Raw genomic sequence first — 27,037 nt, 5'->3', positions numbered from 1 at the left:
TTTTTCTATTCTTTCTACTCAGCCCTTTTATGTAAGAAAATGTCTGAGGGTTCACTGGTTTGAGTATCAGTCTTCCCAGATACCTGCATGAGGGGTAGCCCAAAAAAAGCAAGGGGAAATTTCAGCCTCATACTGATGGACACTGCAGTGCTGCCACTACATCAGGCTCCCTCCAAAAACACTCCCCTGTTGCCAGAGCCCAGGGGGACCCAGACCCACTGCACAATATTCTGTCAATATACATATAAACAAAATCAGAACCCCTCTCAAAGATTTTTCCCTATATTACAGTGCCCAGGCCAGGCTGAATGGGGCTTTGAGCAAGCTGCTCTAGTGGAAGGTGCTCCTGCCCATGGCAGGAGGGGTGGAACTACGTGAACTTTAAGGCCCCTCCCAACCAAAACAATTCTATATTACATGAAATCAAACATAAGGCCAAATGCTGATTGCAAAGGAGGAGAGATCTTTCTGTATTTCATTTGTTTCCTAGTAAGTTTAATGATTGCAGGCTCTGGTCAGGTGAAGTGCGTCAAATACCAGGGGAGCAGCAATGCAGCTGTGACAGGGTCAGAGAAGTAGCTTTTCCAGCTCTGTGTGGTTCTGGGAGTGATAACATCGATCACACATCGATCACCCTATCACACCCAGATCCTTCTCGTGTTTCTGGCAGCACTCTAGCAGTTTTTGATGTGGGCCTCAGGCACAAGCCAGCCTATTCACCTTGAACAAATTATGAGTTAGCTTTTCAGACTAAAAACATATGTTCAAAACCCAACTATTTCCAAACCATATCAAGAAACATTTATTCCAAAGAGTGGGAAAAATGCATAGTTGTTTTTCCTTTTATTTATTTTCTGTGGATTTGGAACACTTTGTATTGGTTTTTAAGGGTTTTTTCTTGCTAAGTCTTCAGCAAAGCAAGAAGATTTGCAAGTACACTTTTCTGGTAGGGCATGTCTGCATGGCATTTCAGATGTGTGATCATGCATAATAAAAATATTTGTTGGAAATGAACTTGCTCATGTTCTGCCATGATCCAAGCAGCCCAGACTTGCCAGCCACCTGCATTGCAAAGCCATCACTTACTCCAGCAGTTGCCCATATTAATTGTGCACCTCAGCTTCCAAAAGCACAGCTGGATTCTTAGCGCCTTATAACATAACCACTGACAAGAACAATCATCTTTCTTGACTGTTATGGCCAAAAACAATCTATGCTCAAGAGAAAGACTCAGGATGCTTCAAGACTTCCAGCCACCTACAAAGACAATGAGTTCTCTGCATCAGATGGAGAACAAAGGCTGGGGATGATGTGCTTTGTTTCTCTGCTCTGCTGGGTGGTTGCACATAGTGTTTTATACATTGAACAGATTTCTGAGTTGTTTTTAGGAAGTGATCTGTTTTGGTCTTCTGAGAATCTTTCTATCTTTCTTAAGTTTCTGAGGTTATGTACAATGTGAAACTGAATTAAGAACATTTATTGTCAGCAATTTTATTATAGGTCTTGATTTTATAGTCAATCTTTTATATTGCAACAGAATCAGTACAAAAGTGAGCATGAAGACAAACTTGTAACTGATAGCCATAAATAACCTATTTGAAAGTATTGGTATGTGTCTATGTTGATTCATTAAGTAGTTACATAATAACTTGCAAAGAAAAATACATTTCACTTAATGTAAACATTATGGGTGAGGTCTTGGGTTGGTCCAGCCAGGCTCAGTGCAGGCCTTCTACTGCTAATAAAGAGATGAGGTTTATCTAGAGATGCTTAAAATTACACCAGCTTGTGTAGCTGCATAAAGATGCTTTGCACTCTGGGTAGTCACTAAAACATGTGGCAGTACAACCTTCTCCCTGTGGGATCATGGAAACCCCAGTCTGCCTAAAGGTTCAGTGACTGCTGGTCACGCTGTCACCTCAGCAGCTCAGGGTACATCTGCAGCAAAGCCTGCTCTGTTCTCTCAGTATCAATGGCACTGCACAGAGGCACTACATGCAAGGCCACAAGCTGGCCTCAACACTTGTTTTGCTTTAAACACTGCACTTGAGACTGGAAAAATAGAAATCAAAGGAAATCAGTGAAACCTGCTGTTTCAGTGCACCTTGGCATGTTGGTGCTTGTGAATTATACACCTAAAGGCATCACCTTTCACTACAGAAACTGAGGTCAAGGGAGACTCCTTATTGTGGCAACCATTTGATGTTTGTTTCTATTCCAGTGGATGGCCAAGCTGTGGCCTGAGGGAGCTTTTATGAAAGTTGGAGGGCTAGTGCTTACTGCTATATTAAGAACAAAATGTAATCTGACCAGCAATGGTGTATCCAGTAGGATTTTAATGGAGCTATATGAGTCAGTCTCACCATTTTCTCTCCCAGCTGCACACTCAGCAGTTCTCACAGGTGCAGGCAATCCTCTGAGCAGTTTGTGTTTTTTTCTTAGCTCAGCTCAGCTGTCTTCCCACCAGCTGCTCACTGTGATACCATTAAAAGGCAAGAACTGCTCTGCCTTTTCTACTGCTTGCTTTACCTGGTCAGAAGGTCACAGTACCTGGGAAGGCTATGATTTATATTATGTGCCACTGGGCAACTTTCCCCTCGGGGGAAGGTTGCACTGGGATGAAGGGAAAGTGCAGCATGCCCTGGTCATTTCCTGCTTAACCTTTCAGCAGGAAGGAAGGTGAGCACTGATCTAGGCGAGTTCTGTCTATCCTGGAAAGTCTCTTTCTACTCTGTGCATGCCCCCAGGGAATCCCTGCTCTGTGCCAGTGGTGAGCTGTATAGGAGGGAGCAAACCAGGGCAAAGCAGCTGCCTTCAATCCCTGACCACAGCCCTGGCCCATCTGAAACAGTGTTTGTGTGCCTCAGTGTGTGTGTACAGCATCACAGCTCAGGTATCATCTCCTGCTATTTGGCTGTTAGTATCACAGCAAGGATTTCTGGTTATGGACTCAGTCACACCATGCTACTGTTATCACTCTTAGCTATGCAGCCACATCTTCTCCAGCTTTGACACAAGGAAGGAACTTCTTCAGTAGCACGGAGAACTCTGTTTCACGAAATTGCCGTGCTGTTGGTGCAAAGTCTGCAGTCTCTGTGGTCTGGGTTATGCACACACTGAAGGAGCTGAACAGGCCTGAAATAAGACACAAAATCAAACCAATATTTAATAATCACTTTGCAAGTACAACAGAATTACTTCACAGTTTCTGAATGCAATGTGAAAGTCAAAGTGCATGTTATATTTATGCTTATCAAGCAGATGGATTTTCTTAGGAGATTTCTTTTGATCTTGCTGCAGAATAGTAACTTTGGAGTTTTTAGAGACACGAGCAAATCAGTACAAACCAAAGTAGTATCTGACCTCACAGCATGTCAGCTATTCTGCAATATAACAAATAATTCCAAAAAAAAAAGATCTCTTGCACAGACTGTGGAATTCCTGCCATGCTGGAAGATCACCATCTGTCTTACTCACTGGTAAACCCTACTGCTACAACAGAAAGCTATTGCTGTGAATGTTAGATATGATGAAATTTTTTTCTAATGCATCCAGTGAATGCAGTTTTAGAGTTACTTCTGGAAGATACTATTGACATGGACAAAAGCAAGAGAAAATGAACAGCACCAGTTGGTGCTACATGGCATGCAAAGGCAGATGCTCAGCTGATACAGACCCACATGGCTCTGTTTGCAGACTACAGGGGAGTGAAGCCAACTTCCACAGTCTATCCTGAAGTTTGGCTTTAAATGTACATTTCTTATTTTATTGTTATCTGCATATAAAATAGCAAAATTAATTGTCTGTGTTGCAATTCCCAGTTGTTTATATATGTGTTAGTTGAGCTTTGACAAGAAGCCCTGCTTGTCACTTCACCTTCAGCTGTGAGTTGTGAGACACAGCAATGTGTGTCAGGTGCTAAGCCACAAGGAGCCTCACCCCATATCTTAATTCATCACAGGCTGAAATAATCTATACCTACTTACAGGTCCTGGGAGTGTTGGTTAAAGGTTCCATTTACACAAAGAGAACGTAAGCAACGATTTGGCAGATTTATGCACCACACCAGCACTCATTTTTTCACAAAGTGCAGAGCACCCGTTAATCAGGTTCAGCAATACCCAGAGAGGAATACATTGCTCTGCCTTCACATTTAAAGACCTATAATTTTTCTCCTTTTCAGACCAATTTTTCCATACTTAAACTATTGTCACATACAAACTCAGAAGTTCATAGAAATCTTTGTTTACTTTGGAAATGTTCTTATCCAAGTATAAGTCCTTGACACTGAAAAGCTGTTCCTGTCAGATAAGATATGAGCATTATGGAATGTTTGCCACTTTTCTAATGTCTCTAAAGAACAACTTTGCTCTGTGTGAAGGTCTCTGAACCCACATATAGGGGTAAAGGGTCTCTGGCGTGTGCATTTCCTCAACAGGAAGATGGAGATTTCAGGCAAGTCAGGACTTGGGCTGCTGTTTCAGAGACTCCTGTTTTTCACTCCTGACAATGGTAATTACAGTGATTAGTAATGCTTATTGTGTCTCATGCCTCACTCTCTGACAAAGCAGCAGGACAGAAAGCATACTTAAACCATGGTGAAGAAAGTAAGAACCACCCTTGGCACCCTGCGTTATCTGTATGCAGCAGGGAGGAAAGCTGCCTGTTTGGTTCAGAGTATTTTAGACAAAAGTCCAGTCAGAAGAAAATCTGGTGGCTGGATTGCTCCCTTCCAGAAAACAACTGAACATTCTCAATGGGAAGAGTAAGGCAGAGAACGAGCCCCTGACCCTGCCAACCCCAGGGCTGCAGCCTGGCTGGAAGCCCCTGAGAAGGACCCAGCCACACCGGAGGGATGTCACGGCAGTAAGGAGGAAATCCACTCTAGCTTGCTGCAAACCTGCAGAGTGGATAATTACCTGTAATTGTCTTCACAGATGATCTTAAAGTTTCGTTCTTCTAAAATGCTTATTAACCTCTGAATGGATTGACCTGAGCAGGATTCACTGTGGAGAGAAGACTTCAGTTACTCGTGTTCCTTGTGTGTACAAAATGCCCACCTAAATTCCACACTGTGTCACGGCTTGATTATAGGTAAGATTCTTTAAAAGCTTGTTTGCTGATGTGCTCTGAAGTCCCTCAGGTCTGTGGAGCTTTGGCTGCCATTGTGCCCTTGCTGGTAGAAACGATGTGATGTTCAGCTGTGCCTCTTGCAGGAGAGCTTGGTGCAGGACATCTGTGGGACAGGACTCAGTCCCATTCACAGCTCAGGCTGCTCCAGAGCTGCTCCACTACTGCTGCTGGCTTCCTCCCACAGCAGCAGCACAACACAAGGCTTACTGAAATCTGTCAAAGGGCAAAAGGGTTGAGTCCTCTGTGTGATGAGAAAAGGCCCATCATGAAAGCCAGCAGTGAAGTCCCAGGTAGGAAGTAAGATAGGAGGAAACTGATAGAAAGCAGGGGACAAAGCAGGCTATGAGCTCCTCCTGTATGTTTGACTCAGTTACAGCTGCTGCTGCTGCTCTGTTCTGGCAAGGGGATGTTTCAACCACTTTTGCATCGGTAGGAGCCCTAACTTGTGTATTTCTTTCCAGATAAAGGTTTCAAGAAGCATATAGCACTCTCATACCTTGAAGATCTTTGTCTCCATGTTTAATTTAGTTAAGTAGCCCAAGGGCTCCAAACCTGTAGTGAGAAGTTTGACAAATGTCATAGACACAGACGGAGACACAGCAAAAGACTTGTTACCTCAAGGTAAAAATCATCTCCTCATCCAGATTATAGACTCCCTTCTACTACTGGGGACAAAAACAGTTCCTAACATATGACTAGTGGACAGCACTGCCAGCTCTTTTTTCTTCACTAATCTTGCCAAGCTATCAGAATACAAATCAGAAGATATAGGGAATACATACTATTGGAGCTACCCCCCACTCTCTTCTTTGAAGCAAGTAAAAAATAAAAAGGAAATTGCTGTGAACTTGTCACAGGAGGAGGGTGTGTCCAGCAAGAGGGCTGGCAGGACCTTGTTGAAGCTGTTGAGGGGGAGCATAGTGGCTTTTCTATGCTGGGAAATCATGGCACAAAGGATTCAGAGCCATATGTGGGGAAACTGATGTAAAGATTACTCAATTATTCTTTTTCCTCAGCAAACCTTTATGCAAAGAACCACAAGACTAAGTCTGGTGTGCTGACCCCAGCACAGATGCACACCTGTGAAGCATGGCAGGGGTGTCAGCTCATGTGGAAACGGGACACTTCTGGGTGCCTGGGCTAAGGAGGGGGCTGCAGCACTGGAGCTGTGTCAGGGTGAGGCTGTCTGAGCAAGGTCCACACTCCTTCCTGAGCTGCTCCTGATCCATGGCACCAAAGCTGCTGTTTCTGTCGTGGAGATCATTAAGAATAAGAAAAACTATGGCAGTGCATTGTGACCATGTGAGCTACAGAACTGGCTCTGAAAGGAGGGGTCAAAGGCACAGGGCCTCATGCTTAGTGTTTCAAATGTGGTAGATCTGCAAATGAATCTGAATGGTATGAAAAATATCACTCAGAAAAGCTCAGATGTGATTTGAGGTTGCTGTTCTGGTATAAGTAATTCCATAGTAAGCATTTCAACTATAGATTTGTTATTAAAAATCACAGAATTATTTAAGAAGAGACTGTTTGATGAAAATATGAGCTGGATAAGGTTGCCCAGGTACCAGTTAGGTTTTGAGTATGTCCATAGATGGAGACTCCACAATCTATTCTGTCATTCAAAAATGTCACAGCATAATTGTACTACTCCTGTGGACAAACATATCCATGTTTGAATGGATACATGGGCATGTTTATCCTTGCAGACATAGCCTGGTCTCTGACTTCAGTGTTGCACATTTGTAGACCTCAGTGGAGCTGAAAGGAACTTAAAGGTCATGGGACCTCTTGAAAATAAGGAAAATGTCATTGTGTTTTATCTATAACTTTTCAGCAGTACCTACAACAAATGCTAAGGGGAAAAAACTACAAATGTTATTTTTTCCTGCAAAGTAAGCACTAGAAGGTGAGTGTAAAGCAGATTTCATGAGTTTAAGACAGTGTTGTTGCCAGACCTGAACTGTGCCCTGTGCCTTCCACACACTGCTCGTCACTGTGCACCACTGTCACTTACCTTTGAGGTCCACCAAGGTTTTGCATAAGCCAAATGTGCACTTCAGACACTTTATCTGGATCCAGGTTAAAGATCTCAATACTTCCAAAAATGCTGTAAGAATGGAAAATGAAACAGCAAAACACTCTTAGTTATCTCAGAAAGATGTAGAAGGTATGCTCCCCAAATACTAGTGCTTATTAGTGCTGCTATTACACTCTGTGAGATCTTGCCAATGGATTTTCATAGACTATTTTAACTGCCTTATGGCCAAATGTCCTCATTCTTATTTCACTTTCAGGGGAACTTTGGAAACTGTCTGCAGACAGAAACAAGCTGAACTTTTGCTATTTGTTTTACTATTTGTTTTACTATTGATTTGCTTTGGTGCCAGGGAAATGACCATGGCTGTTCCCCCAGAAAGCATATTCTTCATCTTTTGATATTATTCTAGACTGCTCTTCCAGCCAGGTAGCCAAGTCTAGTGAAGTAAAATCAAAGAAACTGTAATAACCAAGTTGCTTTGAGCTGTAAGAGCACACTGGATACCTCACTCACATAGAAGGATTTCAGTTACAGTCTCTGAATAGGAGTGAAGAGAATCAGCTTTACAACATCCAGGTTGTAGCAAAATCCTTTTTGCACTGGGACTCGGAGGCAGACAACCACATGCAGCCCCACAGAAACATGAATGTGCTGAGTGAATACCTGCTGCTTCTGAAAGCTCCAGCTTCTACTGATCCATTGAGCATCACTTGAACCACACCACATGCTGCTTCTGCAAACTGGACCAAACAATGGACATTACACTCTGACACTACATGCAGTGCCATGGCAGACTTGGGGCTGGTAGAATTCATTGATGCCCTCAGAACTGTTTAATACAAGCAGAGGGTCTGGGCAATAATTTTGCAGAACATTTCAGTGCAAAAAAAAAAGCCTCTGAAGGCTATGACAAAGCTGTGTTAAAGCCTCATTAGACAGCTATGAATTGGCAGTCTAAGGTTGCATGGGACTGTTACAGCAGCTTGTCTGGTTTTAGTTTTTACAGGGCTTTCCAGAGCCCCAAAGCTGCAGCTGTCTGTAGTAACTCACAGTAATCCTCAGACTGCTTTCACTTTGAAAGTAAGGGCAAGCCAGAGAAGATTTATCACTAGTTTAAGGACACACAGACCACCACATACTTGTTTCCTTGTGACTCATGCTCTGTGTTCTTTTGTGGCTCAGGACTTTTCTCTCTTGATATTTTAGTAGAATTATCACTGAGATTTTTTAAATTTGATTTTTAATATTATGGATCATGTAACCACAGCTTTTTCTATTATTTTAAAATCATGTCCAAATATTTAAACACTACTGAGGTGTATAAAGTACCAACCATAGATATATAAGACATTGGAAAGGCAAAGAATTTTTAAAAATCTTAATGCAGGTGACTGTACTTATAAAATCTTTCATGTCCTCATAAACAATGCAGCTCAAACTCAAATATTGAGAGCTGCAAAGTTCCAGGAAGCTTCATTATGTGTAACTTTCAAGTGTATTAAGCATGAGTTTTAGTAGCTCTTGAATTTATATGGCAAGGAAGCCTGCAGCTGAGCAAACCTGAGTCTGTATGAGGTTCTATCTCTCACATACTCTGGAACTGAACCATTTTCACTCCTAGTTTACCCAGAAAACATTTTTTTATGGTGAGTAGACATTTTCTTACATACATGAGAACTGGAGCATACAGGAATGCTTGTTTTCCACCTGAGTACTCACCTACTAATAGTCACACCAAGGGTGAAATCTTGAGAGACAGATAAAATTGAAGTAATACAGGACATCAGGCTTTCCTCTGTCAATTTGCTCCTGTAAAGTGCTGATTCAACAAAGCCAGGCTAATTGCTTAACTGGGAGTAGCAGGATCTCATTCCCATGATGGGAGCTGGCATGTGTCAGTGGGTGGGACATCACAGGATCCTTGCCAGGTGCTGATGTGGGAGGATGTGCTCCTTAGGTTTATGCTGGGAAGTGCAAGGGGATTCTCGGCCTCTTGGGAAACATTTGTGCCAATTTGGGTACTGTTTTCCACATTAGCATGATAAAATAGATTTTAGTGTAGCAATTTACATTCTGTGATTTAATTAAGGTGAATGTTATAATTGTGAGTATTACTTGCAGACCTCCAGGTCTCTGCCAAAGGATGTTCTAGACACTAACCTCAGCCTCTGTCCAAAAAAAAAAATGCGTGAACTACAAGGACATCAAATGTTGTGCATAAAATATGGGACCTTGGATTCCAACACCATGATTTTTAACATCTGGAGCTAAAGCTTTTGTCAATTTCTACTATTCTATCTTTTAAATCCAATCTGCAATCTCATATTTTTTGGCAATGTCAGGAACTTAGTGCCTTTCCTTGCTTTTGGATTCAGGGAGATGTAGTCAAGATCTTACCATCTTGGATGCCATTTTCCAGAACACAGAGCTGGGGTTGTTCTCACATTCATTTCGTTTTGGACAAGATTCATAGTTGATTCCTGAGAAAAAATACATTTATAGAATAGCCAAGGTTAGAGTGAATATTTTTCCAAGGCTCATGTGGCTTTGAGAGCAAAAAGACTTGCCCTGTACCAAAGCAAGAAGGCTAAATTGGGAGAGGTCTCTAAAAGGAAAAGGAATTTTCATCTGTTCAAAGGTTGTCCTGTTTGCTGTCAGTATTTTCAGGGAAGCAGATCCCATATCACAAATAATTCTCAGAAAACTGAGAAGGGAAAACACACAATCCCAAATGTAAGAAACAAGTAGGCTCTTGACAAGAACTGATTGCATTCAGAAATTAAACTTTGCCCAACATTTTCAGTAATTCCAGCCCAGTTTAAAGGTTCCTAGCCTTAAGCACCAACCCTGGAATCACGAGGGCAGTGATTCCCCCAAGGTATCTGCACACTGCCCCAGCACTTTGATATGGCCAGGTCCTTTCTGAATGACATTCCTGCTTTGCAGTTTGTCCCATAGGAACCACAGGGTGGAAACAAGCAGACGAAGTAAAGGGGGCAACAACTTGGTGTTAAAATAACATCCTAAGTTGTGGTTTTTAATTTAACCTGAGAAATAGGTGTTATTTTCAGAATTCTAAAATATTGGACAGTTAAAATTTTGAACGAAATCACTAGAAAATAGTGTGAAAAGGATTGTGTTTAGGTGCAGATTACCTGGGGCAGAGGGGTCTCCACACCATGAAACTCTGTCAGCCATATAACCCAACAAGGTGTCCTCCAAGGTAAGGAAATTTTGATTGGATTTTGTATAACGATGGACGAGGTCACCTGTCTTGCTCCAGAACAGTGACTGTGAAATAAGGTACAATGTCTGGTAAGTGATAACTGTACTACAGCTGGCCAGAAAAGTGTTCTGGAGAAAACCAGAAAGTAAATGACAATGAAGGAGTTTTAGTTTTATTGAAATGCAGTGAGTTCACCCTAGCAGGTCAGTTCTTATTTGAATACTGTCATTTGCAGAATATTTTGGGTAGGTTTTTATTTTTGGTGGAAAGGATTTTGAAAGAAAGGTTTAGCTAGTTTTCATAGGATGTTTTCCAAATTTGTTGCTTGTTTGGAGCTGCAGATGGAAGAACAGCTTTCTGGAAGCAACGTCCCTGCGTGATGGCATGCTCCTTACAGAGAGGCACATGCTCAGGGAATGGGGACATCCCTGTCACTTCACTGGGATGATCCTGGCTTGAGGCAAGCCTTACACAGGGATGATTCCCAGAGACAGAGTATGGGCAGGGTTACTGGGGTCAAAAGGTGTAGCTGCAGGATGTTGCAGTAAGTGAAAAAGTAAAATGCCATCTTCAGAAACTTTCAGACCCTCACAGTTGTTATGGGTGAGATCCCATTGCCCAGAGCAAGCATCCCACCACAGCCCACCCTGCACTGTGCCTTTACCTTGTTACAGGGTATAGGATGACTCGCTAGCTCCATTAAAGGCTGATAATCTTCTGGTGTGATATTGCAGGGGTTCTTGTAAATGAACGCATCTTTTAATGATTCCCATATTTTTAGACAATCCTTATCTCTGCCAAAAGATTAAAACATTTATTAATAAATTTATTTATTAATTTATTAATTTCACAGGCACAAATATTCATAAATATGTTTTAGCATAGTTAACAAATATTTATGAATATTCGTGCCTGTGAAAGGCTCTCCCTCTGTTGTGGTCAAACACTCTGGATCAGATGTTAGAAGAATTCCAACATTCCATTTTTGTGCTCAGGCACCAAATACATGATCCATTACAAAAGCAGAGTATCTTCAGCAGATTAAGTATATACTGAGGAAAGAGAAGTTTAAAATCATCTCTCTTCCCTGCACTTCATATTAGTTTACTGCAATATCTGAATGTCATCTAGGTTTTTACCCTTTAAAATGATCAGTGCTGATTTTACATAACCAAAAGATCAAATTTCTTGATTATTCACACCAAATCATGAGAAGCAAATAGCTTCTCAGACTATAGGTTGTACATTTTAAAAGTATGGTCAAAGGATACTGACCCCTCAGATAGAGCAAGACAAGAATATGGCTTTGTATGTCCCTGCAGAGTGTTGATCCTAGAGAAAAAACCCTGTAATTTAATCTAAAACAAAAGCAGAGATTTAGCTGTCTGGGACCTGAGGTTTTTTTTTTTTTTTAATTTATGCACTAATTTGCAGGTACTGACTTTGCTAGAGGCACAGCTGATTTGCACACGGATAACCAGGACCCAGATCAGGGCCACTGCACAGTGCTGTCTGAAACTGAGCCTGGGAGCAGGGACAGGGCACGCCAGCCTGGAGGGACTCCAGCTAAATGGGCAACCGAGGCAGCCCTGGCACGTCCTCTGTCACACGTCCAGCCCTGGTTGCATTAGGGACCACACCTTTTGTTTATATGAACCCAATTTACCTCTTGGCAATTAAAGATGAGTAACAATGCTGGTTTTTTAACAGGACTATTGCCTTTCATTCAAGAGCCTAAATGCACTTTCACTTGCATCACTGTAGAAATAACAAGCCAAACTGTGGGTGCTGCAGGGACAGTAATTGTTTTGCTCTTGCACTCTTGTGTCAGCAAGATTTCACATTTTACTTAGCAGGACTTAACTTGGGTGAATCAAATTTTCTCCTGGAGAAACATTTCTCTGTATGCAAAGCACAAATAACCCACAGAGACCATACTCCAAACATTGGTACTTTATTTAGGGGTTAGGAAGTTGTAAATACCTCTCCTTGCCACTAAGGATTACAACATGGACACACTGAATCATCCAAAATAGAGGGCTCCTGCTGACTGAGGGGTGACATTAGAGAATAGGCAGCTGCTCCCCTTGCTCTGCACAGTAAATAGTCTCATCAAGACAATTTGTACAGCTTGGCTGTAAACCAACATGTGCCTTGCCAAAAAAAAAAAAAAAAACAACAAAAAAACAGAATAAAAACCCAACCAAAACAAAAATGCCTGAGAAACAAACTTTTCTCTTAAAGCTGCTCCCAAGTCATAGAATGTCTTGATTTAGTGTTCCTCCTGGATTTGCAGAAGGAAGAAAGGTTGCAAAAGAGATCCTCACTCTACCAGTTTAATTACATTTATCTAATTCAGATAGCTCTGGAGTCCATGGGGAATACTCTTATGTCCCACACTAACATGGGCCTTGGGTTCTCTCTTTCTCTGGCTTTTGTTTGTATATTTTGGGTTGCATACAAACTAATTCTGTATCCTAACTGCAAATGCCATATAATCTCTTCAGGCATAATGAACTTTTTCCTTTGAGGCTGGCTTTGTTTATGCTGAAATATCTAAAGCATTTTATTCTACTATAGACTCTGAAATATTGAATCCAAATTCAGTGATTCAGTAACATAAATATACTCTAAATTTGTGTTTAATTTTTTCAAGTTTTATTTTTATGAATAGAGTTGGGTAATACTGGTAAATGTGAAATAATAGCTAACAGAAAGAACAAATGAAATCTTTGAACTTGAAAACTGCAACATTTCTCTGGAAAACAAGAACTGAAGAACTTGCCTTAAGACCTTTTTGAGCCAAAGATTCTACCCTGAACTCAGTATAGCATACAATAAGGGTTGGTATACAAATAAACTTTTCCTTATTAAATTCAAATGTTATACATACTGCAAAGCATATCCTCCATTTGTCCTTACATTGGGATAGAAGTTGCATTTTCCAATAAATTTTATCATTTCTATCCATTTGCCTTGTAGAAGAATATCACATTAATCTATCAATTGAAAGCTGAGGCCAAGAATATTTCCATTAGCATCTATTCCAGCAGCCAAATTTTAATGTGCATATTAGAAAAATGGACAGTTTCTGCATCATTATTTCCTGCATATCCATACACTGTTCTGGCTAACCTTGACAGAATATCCTTACACTGAAAGGAACAGGATAGCACTGAACTATCTGATAAATCACTGTTACTGTAGATATTTTTTTTGCTTTGCTTTACAATTTTTTATTCTTTAATTGCACATGATGAAGCAAATTCATCCCCAGTTTAAACTGATTTAATCGGTATAATATCAAGGATAAGTTTCATCGCCTCTGATTTCAGTTGCACCATGAACAAAGCCTGGCTTTCAGTTCGTTGATTGACACTGAATGCTGAAAACATCTTAAGAAGGGCGTGTGCTGCCTCTAGTTTTCTACTCAAGAATTACGATGCTTAAAGTATGGGACTCATTTCAAATGTAAAAGTAAAGGATTATTTCCAGATGTTGGAGAGCTCAGTCAACTCTGCCCATGTTTTTAAATCACCCTGCCAGGCAGAGACACTTTGCTGGTGCGACCTGTTCTCCCCTGCAACCAGTATCAGATTTTCCAAGGCCCAGAATTTTATTTCTAAAACATTGCAATGTCTTCAGGCCACCCTGAGTTCTTAATTGCAGCCTTGTGGTGAAGCTCTGAAGTTACAGCTGGAAACAGTCCCGAGTCCATGTACCTAATGTGTGCAGTGATCAAATCTCTGCATTTGGTGTAAGAAAATCCTTCTCGTTTGCTACCATCACTAGCCAGAACTGTGATGAACCTAAGCACTCAGAAATCTGACTCTTTAAAAAGTCAGCAAGATGTTTGTGGTTGTAACATAGCTCCTTAAAGACATAAAGCCAGTTTTCACTGTTCTGGGGATCTAAGGTATGGGCTTCACCTGTAAAAACCTGAATATCTCAGAAGCAAAATGTGTATCAAATGAACTAAATAGTGTAGCAGCATTTCTGCATCTAACAGACCCATCTTTGCCTGTGTCAATCTATCTGCTGCATTTTGATAAACTGTGATGTCTGTAGACAGCAGTGAAATTTATACATCCGTAGCTGATCTCTTTTTTCATGTGAGCTTATGTGTAGCTATGTCTTTATGTCAGGAATTATACAAGGACCAATTATAGAATTGGTATACAATTATGTACGTATACAATTATATGTTTATCCCTGTGTTGAGAGGAATCCCTCTGTAACTCAGAATCCTTTTGCTACCTTTTCTGCCCCAAATATTTACGGGGTTTTATTTCTTCAGCTTTGCCTTCCCTACTTCCAGCCTTGCCGTGTCTCAGTGCTGCTTTGGAGCAGTTTTCTTGGAGCTGCTGCCAAGCGCAGCCCAGGCAGTTGTGGTTCCCTGGAATGAAGCTAAAGCAAGGAGAACACTGCCATCAGGTGGGAGAAGAGCTCCTCAGGAGCAGCAGCTGAGCTCACCCCAAAGGCGAGGGTTCTTCCTGACCAGCTCCGGGACATGGAGCTGAAAATGGGATGTGCACTCAGTGCTTCCTTCTTGTTATCGTAGCACCTGAAACCTCCCATCAGCTATCTCTGTCCTAAAAATCAGACAGATATAAACTAAGAGAGGTCAGTCACTGTCATTGCTGAGGATTTGAGGACATTAATGCGCACTGGTTTCAGCATTAGGATAATGGAAAGGGGGAAAATTAGCAAGGAAAAAAATGAAAGAAGAAAATCAGATCTATCAAGTTCAGTGTCTTCAATAAGCACAAGCCTCTTGTTTTCCATTTAGTTTAATTATTGCAAAGTGTCTGCCACCATTACACTTATGGTGAAAGATTTTTTTGTCAACATGAAAATGACATGCTTTATTTTTTTTGGCAGCTTGATTTGGTAAGTATTGCTTTCTGCTAATTACATAGTTCAAAATTCAGTAAACAAAGCATTGGAGGAACTGACTGGGCATAGAGAGGGAGATCCAGAACCCTGCCTCATAGGAAGATGACTTCTGGGAAGGTTGCCTGTAGGTAGAGCAATGAAATTCTGTGGCAGAGATGGGGTTCCTGGAGGTCTGGAAAAAGAAGTCCTAAGTGAGATTGTTGCTGGGTGCAGCCCAGGGCTTTGTGTGTTCCTGTACAGTGAATGACCTGGAGCAAGTGACAGCTCCTCATCACACCAGTCCTTCACCTTTGGCAACAAGAAGAAGGTTTTAAGGGCAGAAGTATTTGTGCCTTTGGTTTATGGCTCCTGGAGTGTTTTATGTGAGTGGGGAATTGCTGCTGCAGGACAACATTGAGCTTTGTCACCCTTCTGGAAAGGGCTGAGCCAAGAGGTGGCAGCTGTAACCAGCAAAGGGGTTCATCTACACAAGCAGATTGTTTTGCTGCCGGGATTTTAGCCTCCCTGGGTGAAAAAACAAGCTACTAAAGGAGGTGGTGTTTTCAGAGGTGCTCTCTAAGTGGAACGGAGCCTCCAGAAGGGCAGAAGTCTCACCTGGACTGCATTTTGACAGAGTCATAGTTGCTCTACAGTTTAAGCTTCCAAGTGAGGGCCATGTCATCAACAGATATAGAGGGAATAAATTCTAGCTGGCATCTTAGCCTTTGATCAGAAAGGGTATTTGTAGTAGAACTTCAATGTTAATATTAAGCTTCTAAGAACACTTCTGTAACAGTGATCTAAATTAAAGTATATACAGGGAAATATTCAATGGCTTAATGCACTTTCACTTTTTCCCACCCATAACATGAACTTACACTACATTGTTTTGTTTTGTTTTGCTTATTTGTTTGTTTGTAATAGATCTAAAGCTGCTGGAATGTGGCATAAATGCAGTCATTTGTGACAAGTCCCTGCTTCAAGGGTGGGCTCTGTCAGCAGGACACAGACAAGGGAACAGATTGGAGATTTAGTATATCTTGAGTGAGCTTCTTGATAATTCCTTATTTTGTGGTAATCTCCTGGGAAGACAATGCATCTTTAGCATGCTTTTTCCCTTGGACACTTGAGACAGACTTTAATTGGACCCTAGAGGGGAAAAGGATCTATTCCTCCTATCCTTATGGATAACCAGAGATATAATTCCTCATGGTGCTTTGAGGTGTTAAACAGCTCTAGAGTTTTAACCATACCTTAGCAATGACAGCTGAGTTATACCACCTCTGAGTGTGGGGTTTTTTTCACTGACATCTCTACAGATGTTATAGAAGAACATAAGCAGGGGAAAGTGGGAAAGAACAGTATTTCCCTTTACAGCTACAAGCTCATAGAAACATTTAATAATTTCAGTCCTAGGGTAGGGCTGTAATTTTGACAGCCACCAGACATTGTCCTGTAGAGTCAATTCTATAAAATCAATAAACAAGAGAGAAGGTAAAGTACAGGCAGCTAATTAACTGCTCATGGCTAAATAGCTGCAAGAATTTACGGGGAAAAACTAAGTTGAAAAGTATTTCATCAGCAAATACTTCTGACTAACATGTAGAAGATCAGTACAGACAGAAAAATTCTCTCTAATATCTGGGATTAAAACCAAAGGAGATTTTGATTGCAAGGATATTTTAATATAGTGATGCAATATGTGTAAACTAACCCAAATATGAAAAATTGTTTGAAATCTTATGGAATCTTGCAGTAAGAATCATTAAATATCTATACATTGTAAAATTAATGTTAAAAAGTTTGTGTATATGAGAAATATAGAGTATTTTAAGAACAATTTTTATATGATAAAAACTCAATATAGAAAACTGATAGGTGAGTTGATATATGACTGTCAAGTGAGAGATAAATTCAGATCTCCACAACATTTCTGTACCTTAGTAGTACATTGATGTTGGCCATGGACAAAAGACAATGTATCTTTTGACATCTCCCCGTTACCCTTGCTGGACACTCAGACCTTGGATTGTCTGTGTGTGAGAGGACAGATTTCCAGCACAGAACTGAGCCTGAGCTTTGCACAGAACTGGATGGCTTTTCACAGCCTAGCAGTGGCATTTATACTCCAGAAGAGCAGAAATAAATATGCTGGAGATTCATAATCTCAAGAACAAATAAATGATAGTTACCCACTGCCCTATGAACTTGTCTCTTGCTAAAATAAAGTTAATTTCTTTCTGATGAACTTCCTTTAGAAAGAGATGACAACAAAACCCAAATAGAGTCCTACCTTACAGCCCAGGGCAGTTAGGGAAACTAGCTTTAAGCAGCATGAGGACTCTTTTGAAAGACAAACTCCAGAGCCAGTAGCCCTGCCTCTATATTCTCAAGTACTAATCACTGCCTTTCTGTGCCCACTAAACATTATATTCCAATTCCCCATTAAAGCTCAGTACAGCATATTTCAAAAGAAGTGTACTTTTGAGTAGGACTCAAAGAGTTGTTAATATTTATAATAATATCTTTGCTACCAAGAAACTACAAGAACACTCAAAGTCACTTGTATACAATTTAGGGAAAAAGAATTGTAGAAGAAAACCTTGTTATAAACATTGAAGGATAGAATAAATGAAAAGCAGAGCAATGCAGGTTTCATATAACACAGGCTAACACAGAAAAGGTATTAAAGTCAGCGCACAAACACATGAAATAGGGAGGGGAACTTTAACGGCATACACAAATGTTAGCTCTTGGGTATTTTAATAAGCAGTGTGCTATTATAATGAGAGAGTGCCCATCTTAATGCTGAGAGACAAAGCAGACGTAGGAACAAAATATCAAGACAATTTTCATTAGAGATGATTCAAAACATTTCTACATTGCTGTTTTTCCTAGTTTCCCAGTGGGCTTCTTCCAAGTTTAAAAGCTTTTTCTAACAAATGAAAGAAAAGGAAAGTACTTCTGGTGATCATCTAATCCAACCTCTGTCTCAGAGGTTTCTCAGGACCAGGAACTGTCTAGTTTTGAATGTCTCTAAGGATGGAGCCTCCACAAAGTCTCCAGTCAACCTGTTCCAGTCTTCGATCACCCTCATAGTAAAAAAACCCCATTTTTTCCCCCTATGTTTAAATAGTATTTTCTGTACTTTAATTAATGTCCATTGCCTCTTGTCCTGCAGCTGAATACCGTTGAGAAAAGCTTGACTCTCTCTTTGTTACTCCCCTCATCTGATATTTACCACCTTGAGCCTTCCCTTCTCCAGGCTGGACAGTCTCAGCGCTCCCAACTCCTCTCTGTATCTCAGACACCTCAATCACCTTCACGGTCCTTCCCTAGATGTGCTGCAGGTGTGTCCCTGACTCCCTTGTAGTGACAAGACCAGAACTGGAGCTGGCACTCCAGACACATCTCACAGGGCTGAGCCGAGGGGAAAGGTCCCCTCTGTCCCCCAGCGTTCCTTCTCGTGCAGCCCAAGGCGCTGCTGGCTCTTGTCACAAGGGCACCCTGGTGGGTCACATCCAGCTTGTCACCAGGCTCCCTGTCCTTTTCCACAGACAGTGCAAATAAAGTCTTTTGTTTTCTCTGGGATCAAAAAAGATGCCACAGCAATGGTAACAGATGTTTTTTAGAAAGTGTATTCTTACAAACAAACACGGAGGCCTTTTCAGTTTGATGGCTATCAAATTAGGAAGCTCTAGAAATCTGCTGAGCACTCTAAGCAGCTCTAATGCATTACAACGGGGTGGTAACTTGTACTCTTCAGAAGATTGATTCAGTAATTGTTTCTCTCATGTAAGGCACATTTTCTCAATGAAAAAAACAAGCCTTAGCTAAGTTTCAGTATAATATCATGGCTATAAAAATAAAGCTAGGATTTTTGTGAGACTGAATCAAATCATGGTCATTTAGTACCATGCTTGATGTGAAAGCATTAACAACCAGTGAACAAACACAAAGAAATTAGATTAAAAATGCCTAGTAAAGCATGAAGGCAAAATGCAAAAGTAAGCATACATCAAACCCCAGATTTCTTTCGGGAAGAAATTATGCTGTGAATGCAATAGTATTTCACACAAAATCATGGTCCATATGTTCTTTTTGATAAAATGTATCTCCAACTCCACAGGCTGCAAAGGAATGGGAAGGAAAAATGCATTCATGATTGTGCAGTCAGGAGACAGAGCTCTCCTGGACATACACCAACTCTTACTAAATTTAATGGAATTATAGACTGTTAATATTTGTTAAAACAGAACTTGCCACTAACGATAAAAACAACATTGGTTGATCTGATTGTATTTAAGAGGGAAACATATTCTGTGTCCATACAAGATTGCATGAAAAACATATTGAAGGTTTACACTTTCAGCTTCATCATCAGGTTTTTGTATTCCTTATTCAGGCAGAGTGGCATTGTTTGTCCTGGCAGTTACATGTGTTATAGATACTGCTCCCTGTCTGTATCCTTGGTGCCCTCTTGCTTTCAGAAGTTAGACAAAAAATAAGCTAGTTTGACTTCAAGCAATTTTTAAATAGTATGTCCTTGCCAGGACAGATCCCTATGTAATGTATTCTGGGATGATCCTGCTTGGGCATGGAGGTTGGACAAGCTGACCCTCCCTAGTCCCTTCAAACCTAACCCATTCTGTGATTCTGTGGTTCTGTGAATTGAAGACCAAGAAGTGACTGCAGCTGTGAGGGGGGAGCAGTTACTAGCTGAGAATAAAATTTCTCTCAAGCTGCAAATTTAAAATCATTTATTTCTAGATCCAAAAAAAGCATCTTTTATGCTTTGGGCATTAGTGACCATTAATGACCTTTTACATGACGTGGCTTCTCCGCTCCTTCCCCAGGTCACAAAGTGCTGCTGGCTCCTGCCTTCAGCCTGCCAATTCAAATGGGGTGAAGAGGAAACCTAAACCACTGACTTAGGCTACAGCTGTGGCAACTGTTTCTGCCCCAGTAGGTACAGAGGTGCCAACCACAGAAGCAGCATCCTGCGAGTGGTGGGTGAGTTATGAGTCACCACAACAGGTCTCTGTCAGCACGGATCTGCTGGATCCCCTGACCTGTGCAGGTGAGCCTGCAGCGTGGAGCTTCTGCTGCGCCCCTGCTCTGCCTGTGCCAGGGAGAAATTCTTGGAAATTTCGTGTGATTCTGGAGGTGAGACTTGATAGCCACAAGAGGGAGTCTGTATTACTGGAGAGGAGAGGATGAAGTCATTGAAGGTCAAATTCTTTCTTCAGATCAAACTGCTTTTGGCTTTATTCAGCCCAAACTACCACACATAGTGATGGCCACGCAGGATTTTTAAAAGACTAGTGAAATCAGAACTTCTAGCTTCTGTTATTGTTGGAAAACAGGTAAGACTATCAAGCTATGACAAATTATTGCTTTGGAGCCAGTATTTTCCAGGGAAGTCAAAAGAGAAATATTGTTCTTTACTGTCAGTATGTAGGTGTGTGATTCTGTATGCAGAGAACAAACCTCCTAAAGCCTGCTGCTATACATCCACATTTCTTCCTACAAAATAGGGCAAATACTGAAAATGCTTTATTGAAATGTTTGGTATTCTCTTTCTCTTCCTCTTCTGGTGCAGTTTTGCTTCTCTTCACACAGGTAAAACAGGTAATCAGCCTGTCACCATTTTTTGCAAGCTTTTGCTTCTTTGGGTGTGCCACAAGAAGTAAAAACTGACAATGGTCCTGCATATATATCTCAAAAATTAGCCACATTTTTAAAAGATCGTGGTGCTCATCACATCTTTGGTATTCCTCATTCTCCCACAGGTCAAGCGATTGTTGAGAGGGCACATCAGACATTAAAACACATTCTTGATCAACAGAAGGGGGGAATAGAGGCCACACCACAGATGAGGTTGAAAAAAGCTTTATATGTTTTTAATTTCTTAAACAGTTCTGTTGCAGAACCCGATCCCCCAATTTTTAGCCATTTTTCAAATAACACACAGGCAAAAGTGAAAGGAAATCCCCTTGTTTTAATGAGAAACCCTGAGACAGGACAAATTGAAGGTCCTTTCCAGTTAATCACTTGGGGCAAAGGGTATGCTTCTGTCACTACAGGTGCAGGAATTAAGTGGGTCCCTGTGAAAAACATCAAACCATATCACACACAACCATATCACAGAACGTGTTGATGAGTCCAAGACCGTAGAAGCAAGTAGGCAGAAGTGAACTGAACAGAGAGATCGCAGGTCATGCCTGCCGTTCCTTGTTCATCAGTGGAACCTACAATCTTCTGATTTTATGCTATTTATAGATGTCTTAATTGTTCGTTTTGTAGAGTTCTTTTTAGCAAAAACATGGCTTTTGTTCTGTTATGTTATGGATCCACTCTATTGGATTTTCAAAGGTGAAATTTTATTTAAGGTCAAAAGCAACATTTCTAAATTGGTATATATGGGTGGATTTTTTTGCAAAAATTAGCTCATAAGAGAGGATGGAGTGAAATTGAATGATATGCTGGCATTGGTTGGTTTTGATTGCTTCTTGCAGTGCAGATTTGCCAGTGGAACAATAAATAAAAAATGTTTGGTGACCTTAGCCAAGGCAGCAGGCTCAGCTTGTCTAATTGGGAACCAGAAAAGCCTTTCTCAACCTGCCTAGTCGGTGTGCCAGTAAAGAATTTGCCCTTGGTCAAAAAACATTTCAATAGTAAGCCTGGTGAAATGGATAGTGGGGGCAGTCCTCTATTGAATTGGAGTATTTGGGTCAAAGAACTTCCCAAGGTAGTGTCTGAACCCCAAGAATTAGAAATCCTTGGTTCTTTAACAATGGATTTTTGCCTTACGTTTACAACTAATGATTGGCGAGAAGGTGATCCTCCAAAGTAAAACGTTACTCACCATTATTCTGCATACAGCAATTCAAGTTTTTGGTGTAATTATTCAGACAGTTGGGATGTTCTTTCCAAGGCTGACCAATACCCACGACAATTGCCAAAAGGATATTGGTTCATTTGTGGAGATGGGGCTTGGCAGGGCATTCCACCACGCCTTGAAGGTGGCCCATGTAGCTCACTGTGATAGCACCTACTGCTAAAGCGGTCATTAAGAAGAATCAAAGGGGAACAAGATATGCTCATTACTATGATGAGAAGCGTAAGAGTGATTTCATGCCTTGGAATGCTGTGAAAAGGGTTTCAGCAGGCTTGTTTTAACCCCAACTGGCTTCAGGAGTGGCATTGAAACAATTAGATCGGGTTGGAGGTTGGCTAAGTAAACAGACTAATGACACATCCACTGCCATCAGTGATATGCTGACAGATGTTAACAGTGTTAAACATGCTACCCTTCAAAATAGAGCAGCAATTAATTTTCTTTTACTGGCACATGGATATGTTTGTGAGGAATTTGAAGGATTGTGTTGTATGAACCTGTCAAATCATTCTGAATCCATCCACAAAAGCAAACAAAAGCTGAAAGATTTGACAGCTCAAATTAAAAAAGATGGTGGATCATGGTTAGATGACTAGTTCCAAGAATGGAGCTTTGCACCTTGGCTAAGGAATCTTTGTAAAATAGGTTTATGTGCATTAGGTGTTTTACTAGTGATACTAGTACTAATACCTTGCATACTTTGGTGTGTGTGACAAATTATGGACTAAGCTATCAAAGAAGTTTTTATCATACAAGAAAGAGAGTTAGGAAGGTTTTGAATTAAGACCTTGGAACTGGCAAGACTTTTTTGAACAATGACTTGTAATTGTTATCAAATATAACTTATGCGCTTTGAATTGACTGGACCTTCCCAGCATTAAAATTGCTGTGTTGTAATATAGCTATGCTTAATGTGAGCAAAAATGATGCTTTAAGCAAATAGTAAGCAGATATATTATAGAAAAGCTATGAAATGCAAGGTAGTTAATAAACAACAAGGTTATGAAAGTTTCTTTTCAGATGAACCAAGAGGGGGAATTGTTGGGATTCCTTAAAATCAGAGGGTTTTGGGCATGTTGCAAAAGGCAGGCCTCAGAGACAGCAGGGTGGTGATTAGAGCTAAGCAGTAGCTATAAGATTTGTCAGCAGAAAAATTATACATGAAGTAGAAAGAAAGGACAAATAGAACAATGGCCTGTGTATCAATGCTTGGGTAGAATAACACCTTAAGTTGAAGAAAAGTATATCTAGTGAGATATTAGGAAGTTTTAAGCTTAATAATGGAGCTCTGTGCATTGTATCTTAAGGCTTACAAGCAGATATTGTATTTGAAACAAGCAAGCATTGTTTTAACCAAAGGTACACGTGCTTATAGTGGTTGGATAAAACTACTGTCAATATGCTTTTGCTTTGCATGATTGGTCAAAAAGCTTTTAAAGTAAGTTGTAACATTAAGTTCTTGGTCTGATGCCTGGGATGTGAACTGCTGGCATCTTCCCATTGTCATAACCATGCAATGAGACTGATACTAAAAAATAAACAGCTCAAGACGCGTTCCTCAGCAGTCCCGTCCTGTTTGTGATTTGTACATAGCCCCCGGCTGGCGATACTCTTCCCCATGAACTTCATCATGACAGAGTTTATGCAGAATACTGATGAAATTGCGTGTGTACAAATATTAGGAGTCAGCCAGCAGCAGAAATAAATGTGAGGATTGTATGGCACACAAGACGTTGAACACTATTATTACCAGTAGATGCCATAACACAGTCCAGAGAAATGTCCTTAGTGAGCAGGTTAATAGCAGAGTTTTGGTGTTGAAGAATAAGCAAATAAACGGGGTAAAATTTGATTGCATGAGGTGTTTACAAAACTCAACTGCAGACAGCAAGAGCTTTTCAGTGGCCTCTCTGGGCTTGGTTCAGCCCGAAGATTGTATTGGAAAAGAGAAGAGCTTGACCAGAGAGAGCTGGCTGGGCATGGTAAAAGGGCTCCAGTAAGATGAGGGAGAATGCAAAGAGGTATCCTCTAGGATTAAAGAGTTGTGATAGTGAAGGTGTACACTAACCTGTCAGAGGCCTTCTTAAATGATTTACAGCACACAGATGCAAAAGCAGAGCTAAATGGAGGCTGTAGAACTTTGTTAAAGCCATCTGTAATAGCCAGAAACAGTTTAATATCCATAGCCATGTCAACAATCCCCTTTTTTTCAAAACCTGCCAGCTATTTCAAATTGAAATATGGCACTGCAAAATGTAGTTAATGTCACTAACTATCACAGTGAATAGATTTTATGTTCAGAAAATATCACTGAAGGTGGAACTTAGTGACTGATATAAAAAACGTAAAAATACATGGAAGTGTCCATGAGTTTTCAAAGGCAGATATTTTTTTTTTTTAATGCACATCAGTGTAAGATTAAAAGGGCAAGAAAAAAATATGGACAAATTTATGAGAAAATGAAAAGATTTCTGACCAAGATAATGAAGTTCCCATGGTGGGAAATAGTGGCAGTAACAGTCCTGGAAGAGTACAGGGCACAGCTTGCCCAGCTCCTAAGACTGCCCATGTTTCTGCAGTTCCCTATTCCTACTCTTTGATTAAGTGCACCACAGATCCCATACAACAGAGTATCCAAGGCCTACATTAATGATGAAAGAGAGAGGGATTAAAGATCCAACTCTCTAATGTGTCCTAAAGGCACCCAGTTCATTATCAGAAAGAACCAGTGACAGAAGTGGTTGGTTACACAAACTGCACAGAGCTCAGCACTATGAGAAATGAGTGATCTTGGTTTTGATTTCCAGAAAAGCATATTTTTCCTTCTTCCGTGCTCTATGCTTCAGAAAAAATTGTCTCTTAAATAAAATAAAACAAAAAAGGATCCTACTATACAGAAGTAATTTAATCTGAAAGAAAGTGAGCTCATAGCCACAAAGGTATCAGCACTGTTGGATTATGAATAGGCCAAAATACTGTGCTTTCTTTTAACAAACTTTTTAGAAAACTTGTGATCATGGATTTGTAGTATTTTTAAAACCATCCTTGAATTAATTGCCTAAACAAATAATTCCTAGAGATATGTGTGGTCCAGATTCAGACTGTGTTGTCAGTGAAATCACATGTGGCTGTGACTGAAGGCACACTCACACAAAAGTCGTTTTCACATCTTCAGCACACATTCAGGTTTCACACATTTCACTGAATGTGTGAAATTTGAATTAAACAAGCCCATGTAACAAAGGCTATTAGTCCTAAAAACAATTTTAGACTTAAATATTGAGTGTATAATTTTTTAATAAATTAACTTATGCTTTTAGAAACATGCATATGATTTTCCAATTTTCAGGAGCTTTTTCATTTTATTTGCAAAAGAATGCTCATTTCCCGTACTAAAGCCATTCAAATATTTAATGTAAAGTGTGAACAAGTCTTAGTGTGCTCAGGCCATGATTTTCCACATGACCCTTCAAATACTGCAGATCAGCTTTTTCATACAGTGCAGGATATCCAAAGTCAAAAGAAACCCAAATGCAAGCAAACTATACACAGCTTTGTTCTCATCAGCTCAATGTCAGGAAAACAAGAGGTGGCAATTGCCTTTTTTAGGACAAAGACCAGGATGATTCTGTCACTTGGCCAAGGCCTGGGGCAGCCCCACAGCACTCAGCCCAGGGTGATGGAAAAGTCAGCCAGAGGCTCACTGCAGACACAAAGCCGGGTGGCTGGTGCCACAGAAGGGATGGATGACTCCCTGCTGAGAGACCCTGGCTGCTCTGGATCCCATCCTGGGTGTCCCCAGTACGTGCTGGGGGGCCCTCCTTATTTCATACTTTGCCTTTCTCTGCAACGAAGGGGATCAGAAAATCAGTTGTCAGCTCTAATATGCTGTTGTAGCCATGGAATTTCTTCTGCAGGAGAGGAGGGATGGGGTGCCTTGGGGGTTGCACTACTGCTGTGATGAGCTGAGCAAGGACCACCTCTGGGGGAAGGTGTTTCCAGGGACTGATGAGCTGGTATTGTGATCCACCTGTATTTCTTCATGCAAGCTCTCTGAGTTCATCAAGAACTCTTATCCACATGCTAAAACCAGTTTTGGATAACCCCAAGGTACTCCTGAATATTTTTCTAACATTTTTGTCTGTTCTATAAATCTGTGTTGAACCTTGTCCTTTCCCTCCCTCCTGTGTAGTTTCAGTTGCCGGACTGCAGTGTCACATTACAGACTTTGGCAGATCAGCTTTACAGCAAACTGCTTCACCTCCATGTACTCAAACCTGTTAGAATTCAGCTTTTATTTCAGCTGGCATTAGGGAAGTTGTAAAATCCATTTATAATTATATTTTGATTAGTGTTACTTTTATTGCCTCTGCAGGTAGTTTCCTTTAAAAGCCACCACTGGGGCACCGAGTTCCTGTCTGTACATTTTTCTACAAAACAGGGTTCTTAACCTCCTGATTTCTCCCTGTCACTGAAAACGCAGTGCTCACGGCCAGGAGGAGGTGAGAGACAATTCTGCTCGCCTGACACACGCCCCAGACCTCTACTCACCCCAGCTCTGGGTGCTGCGCCGTGATGTAGCTGTAGCATCTTCCCAGAACAACTTCTTGCAAGTTCTTCGTGGTCCCCCTGTCCTTCCACTGCAGCATTTTGGGACGGACCTCGTGCCTCCCGTGGGTCAGGAGAGAGGCCAGCACGACGGCGAGGACGAGGGCGGCCAGCAGGACCGCGATGCCCACCAGGAGGACCGTGCGCTGCCGCATGCGGGCCGAGCCCTGCTGCAGCGGCATCGCGCTGAGCGGCTCCAGCTGCTCCGCCCGGGGACGGCGGCTCCCGGGCTCCCGGGCTCCGGCGGCTCCCG

At 41.1% G+C, this 27,037-nt stretch overlaps 1 protein-coding gene across 2 annotated transcripts; it reads right to left on the bottom strand.

Moving 5' to 3' along the window:
- Window positions 1-1,475: 1,475 nt before the first annotated feature.
- On the bottom strand, window positions 1,476-27,037 carry CD38 (CD38 molecule). Of its 2 annotated transcripts, none has more exons than XM_021554316.3 (8): window positions 26,728-27,035; window positions 11,065-11,194; window positions 10,330-10,465; window positions 9,572-9,654; window positions 7,838-7,914; window positions 7,151-7,243; window positions 4,920-5,006; window positions 1,476-3,135 (listed from the first exon to the last, which is right to left on the bottom strand). In XM_021554316.3, exons 1-8 carry the CDS (start codon window positions 26,964-26,966, stop codon window positions 3,054-3,056), a joined length of 927 nt encoding a protein of 308 aa, XP_021409991.3. In that variant the 5' UTR covers window positions 26,967-27,035; the 3' UTR covers window positions 1,476-3,053. The 2 variants fall into 2 exon arrangements, with proteins under 2 accessions (XP_021409991.3, XP_085433864.1); XM_085577738.1 differs by lacking the exon at window positions 1,476-3,135 and adding an exon at window positions 5,630-5,685 and having other exon boundaries at window positions 26,728-27,037.

Source organism: Lonchura striata, chromosome 4 (assembly GCF_050655825.1).
Source record: "Lonchura striata isolate lonStrDom1 chromosome 4, ASM5065582v1, whole genome shotgun sequence".
NCBI classification, from domain to species: Eukaryota; Metazoa; Chordata; class Aves; order Passeriformes; family Estrildidae; genus Lonchura; species Lonchura striata.
This window is presented reverse-complemented; position numbering and strand designations above follow the sequence as displayed.